General features: G+C 39.5%; 1 protein-coding gene across 4 annotated transcripts in view; it reads right to left on the bottom strand.

Moving 5' to 3' along the window:
* Nucleotides 1-16,295, bottom strand: part of col5a3a (collagen, type V, alpha 3a) — a 138,928-nt gene that overhangs the window by 36,226 nt on the left and 86,407 nt on the right. For all 4 annotated transcript variants that reach the window (XM_036567511.1, XM_036567513.1, XM_036567512.1 and 1 more), the window contains 20 exons: nt 13,812-13,856; nt 13,328-13,381; nt 13,113-13,220; nt 12,589-12,642; nt 12,236-12,289; nt 12,082-12,126; nt 10,474-10,527; nt 10,216-10,260; nt 8,650-8,703; nt 8,478-8,531; nt 8,168-8,221; nt 7,957-8,064; nt 4,550-4,639; nt 4,244-4,297; nt 3,765-3,872; nt 3,562-3,669; nt 2,175-2,228; nt 2,026-2,079; nt 1,721-1,828; nt 1,565-1,618 (listed from right to left, as the gene is read on the bottom strand). In XM_036567511.1, coding sequence (XP_036423404.1) covers nt 1,565-1,618; nt 1,721-1,828; nt 2,026-2,079; nt 2,175-2,228; nt 3,562-3,669; nt 3,765-3,872; nt 4,244-4,297; nt 4,550-4,639; nt 7,957-8,064; nt 8,168-8,221; nt 8,478-8,531; nt 8,650-8,703; nt 10,216-10,260; nt 10,474-10,527; nt 12,082-12,126; nt 12,236-12,289; nt 12,589-12,642; nt 13,113-13,220; nt 13,328-13,381; nt 13,812-13,856 — 1,359 coding nt within the window. The remainder of the gene's footprint in view (nt 1-1,564; nt 1,619-1,720; nt 1,829-2,025; nt 2,080-2,174; nt 2,229-3,561; nt 3,670-3,764; nt 3,873-4,243; nt 4,298-4,549; nt 4,640-7,956; nt 8,065-8,167; nt 8,222-8,477; nt 8,532-8,649; nt 8,704-10,215; nt 10,261-10,473; nt 10,528-12,081; nt 12,127-12,235; nt 12,290-12,588; nt 12,643-13,112; nt 13,221-13,327; nt 13,382-13,811; nt 13,857-16,295) is intronic.

Raw genomic sequence — 16,295 nt, 5'->3', positions numbered from 1 at the left:
CAGTCTCTGCCCATTTACTTCATATACACAATGATGCCCAGCCTCGCCTATCAGTACTGCACTCCACAGTCCATACAAGAAACACTTTTTAGTATACTGGTGCATCAATAAAGAATACAGTTGATGTGTGTGCTCATAGTGTGTGTGGAGTATTTTACAATGGTTTTGAATGTGGCTCAAATGATTAGACTTCAGATCTAGAACTAGCTCTCCATTTTACAATTATTTTGATGTGTCACATCCTTGATTTTAGGCTAAACGCTTAATCACCGACCAATAATGGTCAGTTATAGGACAAAAGAATTTGCCACAAATTGCATCTCTAACACACACATCATCCACTAGGGACTATTACAGCAAAGCATTGGTTAGTTCATATACACTTAACATTACAATGTACACCAGTGACCTAGTTTTCCCTATATTTACAGTATATACAGTATAATTACAATTGGAATGTGAGAAGAATTGGACTGAGAACTGGATGGCCACACTCGCTAAGATACATCTACCTTGCCATAGTGTTTCTGTTGGCTTTTTAAAGGTTTCCTTAGTTTATTTCTTTCCAGTAAAGTATTTGGAATATTTAAAAGGCTCTGCATAGTTGGATAGTGCTCAGATAAGTCTATTTATATTGTTTCGTCTCTTTTAAAAACTCTGATTGCTTAATTAATCATCAAGAGAATCTGTAAATTATGCAACTGGAATGTATAGAAGCAAAACTACTTCATCAGTGTTATGCATTTAAAGCAGAATTCCACAGATTCTTCAGAATTTCTGCATAATTCAATCACTGAGATGTAAAGTCATTCAGAGTGGTTTGATGTGAAATGTTTCGTTGTAGAGAAACTTACCAACACAGATTTCTTTACAGCAGTGATGACAAGAATCAGGGGTCACAAAGTTTATATGTATATATATCCATATTAATCATTATTCAAGTTTAAAATAGTGAAAAATCTGAAAAATTATGTTTTTTTTAACTATTTAACACCTTTCATGTACCTCTTCGTCATGAATCGCTCTCATAAAACATGTTTTATGCCAAAACTTTATCTTAAAATGTAAATAATGAATGTAATAACGTTCTGTGAGCGTTTAGAGGCAATAAATGTTAAAATGGATCTAAATCTGGTTCCAATCACCAACATCGTGTAGAAATCTGTTTCAGTAAATTTCACATCAAACCACTCTGAACGACCTTGACCCATAACTACATAACTTACATAACAGTTTTACAGCACTGAATCACTTATAGCAGTTCCTGAAAATAATCATAAATACATAAATTCATACTTATTATTACAAATCAGAAGTATGAAGATTTATAGCAGTTTAAAGGGTTAAGCAAATATTATTTCCATTCCATTCCAATAACACACACTTGAACATAGACATGTCTAAAAGGTTCTGTCTTTCGACTGATGCCAAGGTTCTGTAACAGTTAAAGGTTTTTCTTAGAAACTCTATGTCCAAACTAATGATCATGTAGGAACTTCTATTTTTAGAGCATCAGCATGACAGGATTTATAGAGTGGAAGACAGTAGAACAGAGCATTGTTACCAGTGGTCCAACATGTCCGCTCTCTCCCTTCTCTCCCGGGGGTCCTGGCATGCCCTGTTCACACACAGAGGCAGAGAGACAGTCATTAGAGACACTGCATTAGTGCTGAAGTACATTAGCTGCAGGCAGAGTTGAAACTCAGATGGATTTCTTTACCTGAAGGCCTGTTGGCCCTGTGGCCCCCACAAATCCTCGAGGTCCTTCATCACCCTTCTGTCCATACATTCCCTGCTGGCCCCGCGGCCCCGGCTCACCATCCGCTCCCTGAAAGTGGAGGCTAGTGTTTAAAAGCCCTACTCCGATTACTTTTTGGATATTTCATAAACGTAGACTATATATATATATATATATATATATATATACGTGTGTGTGTGTGATAGAGACTATACAGTTCCAGAATGGAGGGGTTTATGACTGTTTTTTGTGGTATGCATGGCAGTTAGTTACAGTGGTCTACATACTGGTAAGCCAGGATGCCCGATTGGCCCTTGAGGTCCTGTTGGTCCTGGAGGTCCCTTAGAAACAAAGCAAAATAATAAGAGGTTAAACCAACTCCTAATACAAGACTTGAATCTTGAACTCATTCCGTACTAATAATGTGGATAATTACCGGATCACCCTTGTCTCCTTTGCTACCTTTCTGTCCCGGACCTCCCGTCTCCCCCTTTAGGAATACAAACAAATCAATCAAAGTCAATCATAATTAATCCTTATATGGATAACAAAATATCCAAATACAAAACACACTTTATTTAAAAAAACACTTTTTTAACTTTGTTCTTGGTATGTATAGACGTTTAGTGAAACACTCATGCGTTTTAATGCAAAAATTGTCAGACTAGACTCTTTAAAACCATGTTGCAGCAGACATTTAATGAAATGTCATGTTTAAACTTAAAAAACTTGACTGTGAAAGAGATCAATAAACTTACTTAAAGTTCCTCATTAAACTGTGTTGTACTTCTCTGTGAAATCCCAGCCCTAATCTACACTACAGCGACAGAGTCACCTGTATTGCCTGTTCATTAGATTACAGTGTAAACAGAGAAGTGTTCATCAGCCATTTTTCGCATTTTTTATGTTGTTGTCTGTGCTCAGTAGCCAATCAGAGGATTACATATCGCTGCTGTTAGAACTAAACCTCAAATCTCCAAATTGGTAACTTAACAGGAAAAAACCTACTTCATTTTTAATGTAAGTCAATGTAACCAGACTTTTTACCAAGTCATTTTGGGCCATTTGTTTTGGTCCATTCATCACGAACACACTATGTAAAATTCAACAGGTATTTTCAAATTATGTAAAGACTAAAAAATGACAAAAACAGAGGTACAAAGTTTTGTTCCAACAGCAGCTATATGCATCCTGCAGATCCAGTCAAAGCATGGATTTATGCTCAGAGACCCTCCCACAGCGCTGTGGTTTCATTTTGAAAATATGACTGCCAGCATAGCGGTAGCACGACTAACAAATTCCAACACGATGTTTGAAAACTTGAAAACTTCAGACTTCAGAAAAACAACCTACTTCAAGATGGGTGCTGGAAAACTACAAATGCTTTTTGAGGGAAATTATAACGAGGCCAGAGAAATGTTAGGACTGTGATGTGGCTCTATATTTCTACATTGCAATACAATAACCAGTTAGAGCATAAACTAAAAATACCTACTGACAGAGCTGAGAAAAATGGCCACAGATCTGTACATACAGAAGACAGAGGCTGCATGTTTTTGTTTTTTCAGTAAAAATGCAAAAACATGAACTTCCGGGTTTGAAAGTTTTAATAGTTTTCCATTTTATTGTCATATTAAACATTGAACAATTAGTCTTAATAGTGTGTATTGAAAAGCTTTGTTTGTGCTGAATCAAAGCATATATATCACTCGATAATAGCATAATATATCACCAAGTTACAGTCAAAAAATAAAGATATGCCTAACTGGCCACTTTCAGGCTTAAGGTTTTAAGGAACACAGATCTGAGAGTTTATAACACACCTTATCACCATCCTCTCCAGGAGGACCAGGTGGTCCAGCAGCCCCAGGTAAACCCACGGGCCCTTGCTCCCCATCTTTCCCAGCAGGACCTATCAGACCTTTTTCTCCCTGAAGAACAGAATAGGTAGTATATGAGAGTCATTTAATGTCTGCCAGGCCAGTTCCAATATATCAAACAGTGACATATGGAAAGACCAGCTTACCGGCTCGCCCTTCTCCCCAGCTGGCCCAGCAGGGCCTACTGCTCCTGCACGACCAGGCTGACCAATCCCACCAGCTGGTCCAGAAGGTCCTCTCTCTCCAGTGGCACCCTGTGCAAAGATGACACTCATGTTAATGAGTATGGAGCAATGGTCCTCTGGGGTCCTTACATGGTCTTTATGTATGGTGATTTAAGTTCAAGCAAAAATTTGGACCATTTGGGGAGCCCTGAGGTTGAGTTGACAGTTTATTAGGTACAATAATACCTAATAACTAATTGGACATTTTATAAGAAACACAAACCACAGGTGCACATTGTAGATTTACACTTCCAAATTGTAGCCTTTCAGTTGCTGCCACTCTCTACCCTGTCAATCAATGGCAGACCTGGTAAGTAATATGTGTGGTGCATCTTTAACTCTAAAAAAGTGTCCAGCTAGCATAGGTGACAGCAGGTCTTGCCATCAAAAAGGCTACTTACAATCGCTCCTGCAGCTCCATGAGGTCCTTCTTCACCTTTCAGACCAGCAGCACCCTAAGAAGACCCACCAAAACAACACAAACAACAATTTAAGGTACAAAAAATGTTGTTTTGCCAACTGCCTACAGCAGCCCTACTTTGCATGCTTATCTCGAGAGCGCTCTCTACACAGCGCGTGCTGCCGATCCTCCAGACAAACCAGGTAGGAGGGATATCAAACACGCATCCCATCCAGAGTCTCTGTATATCACAGACGATCTCAAGATGCTCTCTAAAGACAAGATCAGATGAGCAGAGGTGCGTTACCATGACGCCAGGCATGCCTCGGTCTCCTCTGAATCCACGGCGCCCAGCCGGGCCGCTCTTGCCAGGAATCCCCGCAGGGCCCGGATCGCCCTGGAAACGGAGGAACAGAGAGAGAGAAACACAAAGTTCAGTTTCACCTTTGAGCTGACAGCTCATTCGCTCGCTCGGAGTCATCATTCACTCCTCTTACGCCCATAACCTGCCTAAAGGCTCTGCCTATACTGACTGAACTGATTTAAATTGGGAATCACAGAGAATGTGGATGGCGTTTTGAGTTTAGACACTTTAAATTCTAGTCTTAAAATATTAATATTAATTATTAATATTAGTTATAACTCAGGTATTAATTTTAAGGGTTAATACTCAGTTATTAATATTATGGTTTATTATCCAGAAACTGTGATGAATTACACATTATGAACTACTACAGAACTAAAAAGGAGGAAGAGTTAGTAGTAGTTAGTAGCTGCACAATACAATATTTGTTAGTCTTTAACACGATTTTGGCTGTTTGCAATAGCCAGTTGAAACTCAAGCCACCAAGTTAATAAATCTTGTAGTGAACAATAAAAACATGTTTATTGCATAAACTTTGCATTTACAATTAACACGAACATGCTTCAGTACCAAAAATCAGTCTTGCTTTTTTTGCTGTGTTTACATGCACTTAATAATACGATCATAATCGGATTTCTGCAGTTGTCTGATTATTCAAATGGTCATGTAAACAGCATACTCCAATTTCTTAGATCAGAGTAAGGTCTAAAAATCCAATTAAGAAATCCGAATAAGAGATCCGATAAAGAGAGCTGGATTATAGCTCAGTAATCAGATTTCTCAGTGCATGTGAACTCTTACTCTGATTTCTTTCGGATTTCTCAGTCATCAGAAATAAGCAAGCAGTGTTGCCGTGAGACGCAGCAAAACATTTTTGGAGTGACGCTTGAACCAACTACACATTGACAAAATGAATGATTTAAATATTCTTCATCTTCTAGATGATGTTTGTTCATATTTTCAGGTAAAGAGGCACAATGTTTTTAAAAAAAAGCTGCGGCATGAAGTTTGAGTTTTACATTATGTTTAAGTCACGTCTTCTGTGAGTTTATTGGCTGATGGCAAAGCAGAAATATAACTACTGTCTGACTAATGTAGACTCGGAATTGCACATTATCTTACTACTCAAGTGCATTTAAACACTTTAATCGGCTTACTGACAAAATTTGGTTTTCTGCAAGTATCGGGTTATTATGTGCATGTAAACACACTCAGTGATTACACAAAAGATGCAATATCAGGGTTCATACACTTTTTAAACAGTTAAACAATGATATGACTTTTACATTATTTTTCTATGACATACAATTTCCATGCCAAACATTTAGCATAGTGCTAGGCGATATATCATCTATACTAGTACACCGTAATACTGACATACTACTTCCAGGTTTAGTAATCTTTTTAATGAAACATTTAATAGATAAAGCCCATTTAGTTTTGCACAATTTACTCACGGTATGCAGTTCTTGATGGTTTGCATTTAATTAATTTGCTTAAAATCCATAAAATAAGGCAAGTCAGGAAGCACGCATTAATTAATGTTAAACTCTAAAATCACCTGAGAGCATGATTATTTATCAGTAACTGCACAGCACTAATCTAACATATACATGGCTGTTCCAAGAGAAAGAACCTAAATTATCTAAATACTAATTTGAAATGTAAATATTATTAGCCAGAATTATTGCTTGTCAATATGCAGTTTAAATGGAATGACTATGAGTGAAATTGAAATCTGACATGTACGGATATCTGCACCAGGTCATCCTCATTAAACGAATCTGTCATTTTGCTCAATACATTAACAGTCCATAATTTCAGAGCCTATACATTTTGACTCTTCCTTCATCCCACATTCTCGTGTTCAAACATGTCCATCGGTTTAGCGTCTTGTCATAACACAGATGTGTTGTGCATGCACGCTCATCATGATTAGGTGGACATGGTTCTCCATTTCATTCTGTTTAGCCCCAATTCAAATGAATTACCAAGAACAAAGACATATTTCTTTAGCCAGTGAAATGAGTCATCTAACTGAAGTTCAGTCTGGGAGGGATTAGATTTTACATGTTGTGGAGGGGGTAATGTATTTATTAGGCCTCTGAAGTTTCTCACTGACCTGTACTGTAACAAGAGTCAGTTCACAACTTCGAGTATCCACGGTGCAACAAAGACTGTATAAAATCAAATTAATGAGAGTAACTCAGCAGGTAGCTCAGCATTTCTTAAGGTAACTGCAGCATGTGATGTTTGTTCAGCCACCGCGGTGGAGACTGTGCGCTGTGAAGGCTGAAAGCTGAGTTACTTTCAGCGGACTGTCTCCACAGATGACGTGTGAAAGTTTATAGTAGCACTTAGAGTTAGAGTTAGAGTTTAGAGTTTATAGTAGCACTTAGAGTTAGAGTTAGAGTTTAGAGTTTATAGTAGCACTTAGAGTTAGAGTTAGAGTTTAGAGTTTATAGTAGCACTTCCATCACTGCAGATTTCTCTGTGGTGGGGTATGATAGAGCTATTATACAAGTGCCTGTAGAGGTGAACCTGTTTAGCAAACCTCCCTTCAAATCCATTCGTTTTGAACGAAGTGTAGTGAGCACCAAGTTTAAAAAATTCTGAGGTGCATGACCACGGCCAGTGCGGGGTCAGAGGCATTGTTCGCGTCATTTCTTGCACATGCACCCTTGCGCCACTGACAATGCGTAGTACAAACCTAGCTTGACTCACAGTGCTAGTCATGCAGGTCTTGGTGTGAGAAGCAGCAGCGATGTGTTTTTGCTCTTTGGTTTGTTAATTAATCTTGTCCAGTGTTTAATTGTCAAACCTTCTTTTACAAAACACGTCCAGAATGTTACACATATCTATCTGAGATTCATATTAACAACCTGTCAGTAAAGCTGGTCCATGTGCAGATACATTAGTCTCGGGTCTCGGTGCTTTTTGTGATCTAGACTCCTCAGTGCTCCAAGTGCGATGAGATGACGAGCCACATGGGGGAAATGTCAAGGATATTCCATGATTTTTCCAGCACTTATTATTTTTCCTTTTCCAAGGCCTGGAAAATTTTTCCAGGATTTTCATGACTGTATAAACCCTGAATATGCAAACAACCAATCACTGTTTTGCATTGCATTGTGTGGTGTGAGCATCTTGACCAATCTATACGGGTCAATCTTTCACCATGTCAAATGATTATATAGCGATTCAGCACTTATCATAACTGCAAGAAGTAATACAACTGCAATACTAATATTTTGTCTATTGTGCAGCACTAATATTGTAAGAGTGAGGAATAAAAGTCTGGACTCGCCACCATCATGATGACAAAGGTGATACTAGGGGTGGTCACCAACCTTGACACCTTCTTTGCCTGCAGTTCCAGGAAGACCTTGCTCTCCGGGAGGTCCTGGTGACCCAGGGTGGCCTCTGTCACCCGTTGGTCCAGTTTCCCCTGTTTTGCCCTAAAAAAAGGCCATAACACATCAGTCTCAGTGTTTCAATTCCAAGACATCCAATTCCAAGCTACTGCCAGCGTCTTCACTGTAAAGTCCACTGATAACCCACCTGAGGTCCGACCACTCCAACAGGTCCTGGCGGACCTGTCTTTCCTTGGAACCCCTGTATGAAGAAACATGACAATCAGCCCTACATTGTCACTTCATTTACAAAGCAAATACTAGCAGATGCAGGCACTTGATGTTTGACTTGCGCAAATCTAATTGCCTCCAGCAAATTTACACAACAGTTTTATCACAATCGGCACAGAATGCATCCAGCTGTGGCAGACGGGAAGCATTAAGCACAGAGTGAAAAAAACTGCTCCTAATTATGCTCACTCTTTCCTGAAACTACTAATATTTCATATCTGACTCACTGGCTCCCCTCGCTGGCCTGGATGACCTGGCAATCCATCCTTTCCTGGTGGGCCCTAAAAAAAAGGCAGGCACAGCTTAGAGCAGCAAACACACGCTATTCATTTATACCCTCACAGAACACCAACAAACCCCCACCCCCATCCCCCTAACTGATTAATGTGCGTTGCTTACATTTGGTCCCTTGTGTCCTGTCTCTCCATTCTGTCCCTGCGGTCCTTGAGGGCCCTGTGAGAGCAGAGCAGAGGGAAAATAATGTATTTTTAGTTCATCAGGTCATTTCACAGCCCTGGTACACTGGCCAGATTCATTAGAGGAAGAGTCTGTAAATGTATTTTGTTTTCTATCATAAGTGTGATCTAAATCAGAGGGTTTTCTATACTTTGCATTCCTTTAGACAGAATGGTGCAAAAGTTAGAGACCACATTTTGATTTATTTCATTTCCAGTTAAAACTACCATTAAAACCAAGATATTCATTTTTCAGCAGCAGAAAAAATAGAAAACAAATATTTTACAGAAAATTATACAGACCCCTCAGCAACTAAATATACTATCATGATTTTAAACTTTATTGTTCCCACGCTTTAACTTTATTATAGCTTCTATTTTTTTCAGAACACTTGCTGTCAGTTTTTAAAGAATCCTGCATGTATATTTTGCCACACCTCCAAAGTTCAGTCTTAGAAGTTGGTTGTGTTTTATGTTTTTTTATGATTCGAAGTCCAGTTTTGGTGTTCATATGCACATTTTCTGTCTGTCTCCTTTTCTCAGTAAGAGCTTCCTGACAGCTACACATCCTTTCAGACTCATAGTGTTGAGTTGTCTTCTCAAAGTGGAAGGATGGACAGAAACACCTATGAATGTTTTTAGACCTGAAGCAGCTTGATTTTCTCCTCTCTCTCAAAGATGAAAGCTTTATGTGGTGTTTATTTGATGGGGACAGCTTTGGTGGTCTACCAGGAGAAACCCCTGTTATTTCACTTATAACTTTGACGTTCTCTTTCCATATGTAAGTGGATTACATTATATCTCGTCACAAGTATCTCCTTTAGCCATTTTAGATGAACATTCTAAAGAAACCTGAAGGCAGCTAAGGTGAGTTTGTGTAGCTGCCTGTGTGAATGTTAGTGTCTTTTTGAAGGGGAACATACTGTTAGTGAAGTCTTTGGGAACAGCTTTTTTAAGGAGGACACAGCTGGAAGGATGGAAGAGTTGAAGTGGCAGTGTGGTGCATAAAAGTAAAGACTGGACAAATATTGATATAGTTGATATTGTATTTAGTGTTGGATGCTTTAGTGTCATTTTCTGTTTAATATATGTTCCCTGCTTTTTCCTGAATGACTTGTACTTAATGGACAGGAATGACAGGAAATTAACCAAAAGAGGGGTCTCCTGACTTTTTCACAGTACTGAGCAGTTAGAACATTTTTTCTTTCTCTGATTAAGCTAGCATTTCAGAGACAAAGTGTTTTGTTATCACTGTGATTAAATGTTCACTGATTCTGCGGCTAACCGAAGGGCGAGAGGAAAAATATTCCTGTGGTGTCTTGAGTTTCAGGCTATTAATATAACGGAAGTGTAAAACCGCAGCCTAAACCTATTCAACTCTCATTATAAGACAAAAAGAGTCAGCATGGTAAAAACTCTGGAGGTGAACGACCTTGGTCGATTATAGACTTGGTGTTATAACATGTTTGTGACATTGAGAAAAACCCTTCCTTAAACGGATGAGACATACCCTGTCTCCCATGGGACCTGGTGGGCCGTCGTGGCCGGCGGAGCCCTGGTAAGACAAAGGGAAGGAAGTGCAGTGTGAATTTTAAATACAGGGAGCACATTATGTTTTCAGAAGATTTTTTTTATTGGAACATCAGCCTACAGTATTTCAGGCCCACTTTACACAGTGCCTTTTAATAGCACTCTCATTTTTATAGAGCAGCAGAGTGAACTGTACGAACTGTTAAAGCCCATAATTGGCAGAGGACGGGCGCCTCACCTTGGCCCCAGGTGCTCCCGTAGCTCCTCTGGCACCTCTGCCTCCACGTGCCCCCTGCGGCCAAAAAACAGCATCATATAAAGTCATTCAGTAAGAAGAACATATAATTTGCTGCACAATAAACAAGGTCTATGCAATACAGATATTGCAGTTGTATGGAATATGCAGATGAGTTTCTAATCTAACACATCCTGATCAATCACAGTTCTAGATGGGTGTCTTTGTGGATTTTGACGAGTCACAGTATTCTTGTAATAAAATAATGCAGGCCCATCATTGACCATCTCACATTATAGATGCACCAGTGCATTTTTAATGTATTCCAGGGCCTTTCCCAACCACTATTTGAAGCAATAACACCACAATACGAAATTAGAAGCCCTGAATGAGAAGAAAAGGCAAAAATTGGGATTTGAGTCAAGGATTTGGACTTGAGTCACAATTCAGAAATATGTTGACTGACTTGCAACTCGCCTCAGACTTGCTTACTCACAGCTCGACTAGGCTAAAGACTGATGAAAAAACATGAGCCAAATTTGTAAATAAAACCATTTCTACAGCTTTTTCTGTCGATTCGGGACTGTTAGGGGTAAACATGCACTTCGATGCCATCTATAGTCTATAGTCTCAGACACCTCAGAGACCTGAGTCTCAGACTCACACCTCAGAGACCTGAGTCTCAGACTCACACCTCAGAGACTTCAGGCTTGGACTCGCACTTCCAAGAGCCAAGACCTGGACTTACATCTTAGAGACTGGATACTGAATTTTTACTCACACCTCAGAGAATCAAAGCTAGACTCAAACTCCCACTTCAGAAAACTGAGGCTTGACTCAGACTCGGACCTCAGAGACTGAAAATTTGATTCAGAATCATACTTTAGATATTTGAAAATCGACCCAGACTTGAAGCTTGCCTGGACTCAGACTCACACCTCAGAGACTTGAGACTTGACTCTGACTCACACCTCAGAGAAACAAAGCTTGCCTGGACTCGCACCTCAGAGACTTGAGACTTGGATTCGCACTTCCAAAAGATGAGACTTGGACTCACACCTTAGAGACTGGATCCTCAATTTGTACTCACACCTCAGAGAATCGAAATTCGACTCAGACTCCCACTTCAGAAAACAGAGGCTTGACTCGGACTCAGACCTGAGACTGAAGATTTGATTCAGACTCATACCTTAGATATTTGAGAATCGACTAAGACTAACTCGACTTGAGTCAGATTCACACCTCAGAAAACTGAGGCTTTACTTGGACTTGCACCTCAGAGACTAGAGACTCAACTCAACCTCACACCTCAGAGACTTGAGACTCGACTCAGCCTTGTACCTCAGAGACCTGGACTTGGCTCAGACTCAGACCTCAGAGACTCAATACTCGACTCTGACTCATACCTTATAGACCCAAGGCCTGACTCATACTCATATAAGGTGACTAATGAACATCTCTGGACAGGGATAAACATTTGCAGGCTTCACATATATTTCAAATGCTCAGATTAGCTATATATTTCAGTTCGGGCATGTACTGTGAATGTCAGGGAAGTATACATAGTACTAAAAAGATCATTATGAAAGTGTACACGATTTTCACTCTTACATTTGATCCCCTTTCACCTGCTTCTCCAGACTGACCAGCGGAACCCTGCAAAACAAGACCAGAAAAAGACCAGGAATGAGCACGCTAGCATGCATGTGCAAACAAACCATATGGGAAGTGCATGTATACCTAATGTAAAGCACCACTCTCTTACCCTCTTCCCTTTCTCTCCGGGCGCTCCTGCTGCTCCGGGAAAGCCAACCGATCCCTGTAGGCCAGTGTAGAGGCTAATCAATTAGGGTATTTTGCTCATTAATCAACCTCCACATTTAATTAACCACGAATTAACCTCTGGAATCGCATTACCATAAATAAACCTAACATTAATTGTTGTCTCTGATAAGCTATTAATAAAACAAGGCCTTTAATAGCCATTAATCGCCCCCTATTTAAATTTAATATTGAAATATTAATGTGTCAAGAGATTCAGTCACTGCTCATTTCATGTTATTTGAACATTAGCTTATTTTGTACTTTACACATAGGTTAGCATGACCACTCGCTCACCTTAGAACCTTGTCTTCCTGGATATCCAGGTAATCCTGGAACACCAAGTTTGCCCTATGACATAAAAATGGGAGTCGTTAGTATGTGTTTAAAACTATCCTCGATGCCACAACCATCTGTAGCCTGGAGTCCAAGACATTATAATAGGCCTCATTCAGGATGAATGGGAGGACCATCCATCTCCCCCATTACTCAACACAATGCTAACAGCTGTCCGTTAGCTGACATAACAGAAATAGTAGTTATTGCTATGCTCCGAGTGCACTGAGATAAATGAAAAATAAAATTATTGTGCAACTAGCTGTGTAATATCTATGTAATTACATGTGAATGACTATGTAATGTAAGTAAAAGCCATAGTAAAACAGTAATAATGACAATAACAACTCTCTTCTAACGCTTGACTTCCAGATTATAAAACACTTCCAAAGTTTACTGTAATTGAACATGAATGCTATTTTAAATGATCCTGTTCAACAAAATGCACCTAAGCACAACATCTTACAAAAGAATGGCCACTTCACCTTTTCTCCAGCAATCCCTGGAGATCCACTCTCTCCAACAGGTCCTGACTGACCCTTCGGCCCCTCTGGTCCGTCCTCACCGCGGGGTCCAGCAGTCCCAACATCACCCTGTATCACCAAAGACACGGTTACTTCCACTGTCCTACAGTAAACAATCCACTGGCAGCTGAAGAGAATGGATGATGTTTGAGGTAGAACTGATAAGTGGTTCTTACTCTGTCTCCTTCAGCTCCCATATCACCTTTGGCCCCCGGGAAGCCGTCTTCGCCCTGCCGCAAACGGAGGAGAGTCACTCATCCATCACTAACAGAATTCCTCACTATATTACACACTGAGGCTTTTTTTCTACGTCTGAGGAGAAAATATGAATTTGCCGGGCGAGTGTTATAGAAAACAATTTATCTCGCATTGCCGCTATCGGCACGCCACACCACCACCGCTTATATCTGCCATGATAAGTGAAGAGAGTAACCTCTATTCTCCTGGGGTTTTTTCCTGAGTTCTGAGAGGAAAAAAGATGATGTGTGTGTGTGTGTGTGTGTGTGTGTGTATATATATATATATATATATATATATATACACATATATATATATATATATATATATATATATATACACACACACACACACATCATCTTTTTTCCTCTATATATATAGTGAGAGAGAGAGAGAGAGAGAGCGAACAATTTTGCTTCGTACCTTTTCTCCTTTGCTTCCTTTCAACCCTCTCACCCCATCAGCGCCCTGTTAGAGAAGAACAAAAGGCATCAGCAAAGGCCAGGGGCCAGACTCAGCACGCAGTGTCACCTCTGCTCTGATAGGTCGAAAAATATTGACCTCCAAACAAAAGTCTCACATACTGATGTCTCCAACAGAGCACAAACACAGCCTTCATCACACAATACAAACTGGGTTCCAGGAGGGAAAACTTACAGGTACCACATTATTACCGAAAATAATCCACCGACAGTAACCAGACAAGATTACAAGCGCTGAAAAAAAGTGCTGCACTGAATTTACTTGTTTCAAATGTGCACAGCATCAGACACTAAAACTGACCTTGAAAAAGGTGAGCAGTTCAGAGGTAGATGATGCTTTTTTATAATCCCTTACGTTCTACGTATTAGCCAGGTAGAAGGGTACAAACTCCAAAGTACTAGGTAATTATTTTGGGTAGCATAATGTTCTGATACAGTTACACTGAATTACATATTAACTGAGCAATAGTGAGGTAGAATCTCAGTGCTGTGTAATTATGTGGAGTAAAATGATGATAAGTACTAAGACGGTCTAGCTAAATTACACTGAAACATTACACTAAAAATGAAAAATTACAGATTCTAGCTATTAAGCTGCTAAAGAACAGACTAAAGCACTTTATGAATACTTGGAGTAACAAGGTGGTCAGAACAAACACTAAATTTTACTGTAATGTCACACATGTAAACAGCAAACTGGAGACATACCGCATGAGTCATATGCTGTAAAATGACAACAAAGATTCTGTGACATAGAGAATAAGAACCCAGTAAAACTCCTGTGAGAATCACTGTTTTTTTTTTATGGTCAGAGTCAGTTTTGTTTATAGGTAATAAACAGGTACATGCCATATGAACATTTTTTATGCCATGTAAAGTACTTTTTAACCAAAATAACTGCACAATACTCTGGAGTACACACCTACCCAGTTAATATCTAGAACTTGTTGGGCATTTCAGTGTAATTTAGTTAGACTGTCTTGGAGCTTACTTATCATGTTACCCAAAATATCTACCTAGTACTTTGGAGTTTGTACCTCACACTTACCTGGCTCATACCTAGACCTTAAGGGACTATAAAGGAAAGCATTTTTAATTTGAATGTTTTCAGGAGCATTCTAGTGCACTCAAATACAAGCGTAACTGCTGTGGATTTCAACTATGCAAACGTAAGCCATGTCCAAAAAACTGACTTATCTATTCAAAAAATGTCTGTTCCGTTTCCCCATGCAGAGTAACTTGAGTCCATGGACAGGTCAAGTGGACACCAACTCCCATGAGTCAGTGGGAGATCACATGACTTTCCACCCATCACCAGCTACCAATCAACATTCATTCCAGCACTCCTCCTCTCCGGAATTCTAATCATCACACCTGTTTGTTATTTCATTTCATTAGTTAGTTAGTATAAAAGCCTGGGTTTTAATTTAGTTCACTGCGAAGGTTTGCCAACCCCTTCTATTGCATACTGAGGGTTGTTTTGTCTGAAAAGTTTTTACTGTGTATGACCTGTTTTTTGACTTGCCCTTTCGTGTTTTGCCCTTTTTGGTTGGATTGCTGTGTATTATTTGCTTTTCTTGGTTTTCAATCCTGGACTGGTTTTTGGTTTTTCTCTCGATGTCTCTCTTCTTTTGGTTATCCTGCTCTCTGGTATTGACCCTAACCTGTTACAACTACACTCTTTGTAACAATCCCAGTCAAGTATGAGTAAGTATGAGTAAATGTGTAAAACAACTGGCAGATATCTTCTTTTGGGACACCACATTTATTATAAATAGAGATGTACTACTGGCTTCAAAATGGTGCATAGAGCTTGGACCCCAATGATTGCTGTTTTTTTGTAGATGGTCCCTAAATTCTCATAGTGGTTACAACATCCCACAGAAATGAATGGAAACAATTTCAGACAAAAACAAAGTGGTAGCTGACCGTCTTGGTTGCAAACAATAATCATTTTCACATTTAAGTATGTTTTAACATGTAACTTCAAGTGAACATAGCTGTCTTTTCACGTTGTGATGTCAGCGCTCATCAGCAGTGTTGAAACCTCCTTTGAGCTTCAGTATGTGCTTTTAACAACAGCTCGGAAAAGAAAATTCTTAAATCATTTTTAAGGTGAAAAACTTCCCTTCATATCAAGGAGGACACTGGGATGAACATGAAGGTGAGCGCTGAAGCTAAATATTCCTAAACTGTTGGCCCAAAGCTGCTTTATGTTAATAAGACCTTTGCATGTATTTTTCTGAACTGAAAAGTCACAGTGAAAATCAATAATTGTTGAGAAATTTCAAAAGAAGGCAATGTGTCCCAAACTTTCGATAGGCAGTTTATAAGGACAAAATTTACAGACACGCAGACATTGACATCACTCTGTGCTGCTATTTCTTCTGTCCATTAGCAGTTCTCGGGCTGCCACATTGTTTCC

Source organism: Colossoma macropomum, unplaced genomic scaffold (assembly GCF_904425465.1).
Source record: "Colossoma macropomum unplaced genomic scaffold, Colossoma_macropomum, whole genome shotgun sequence".
NCBI classification, from domain to species: Eukaryota; Metazoa; Chordata; class Actinopteri; order Characiformes; family Serrasalmidae; genus Colossoma; species Colossoma macropomum.
This window is presented reverse-complemented; position numbering and strand designations above follow the sequence as displayed.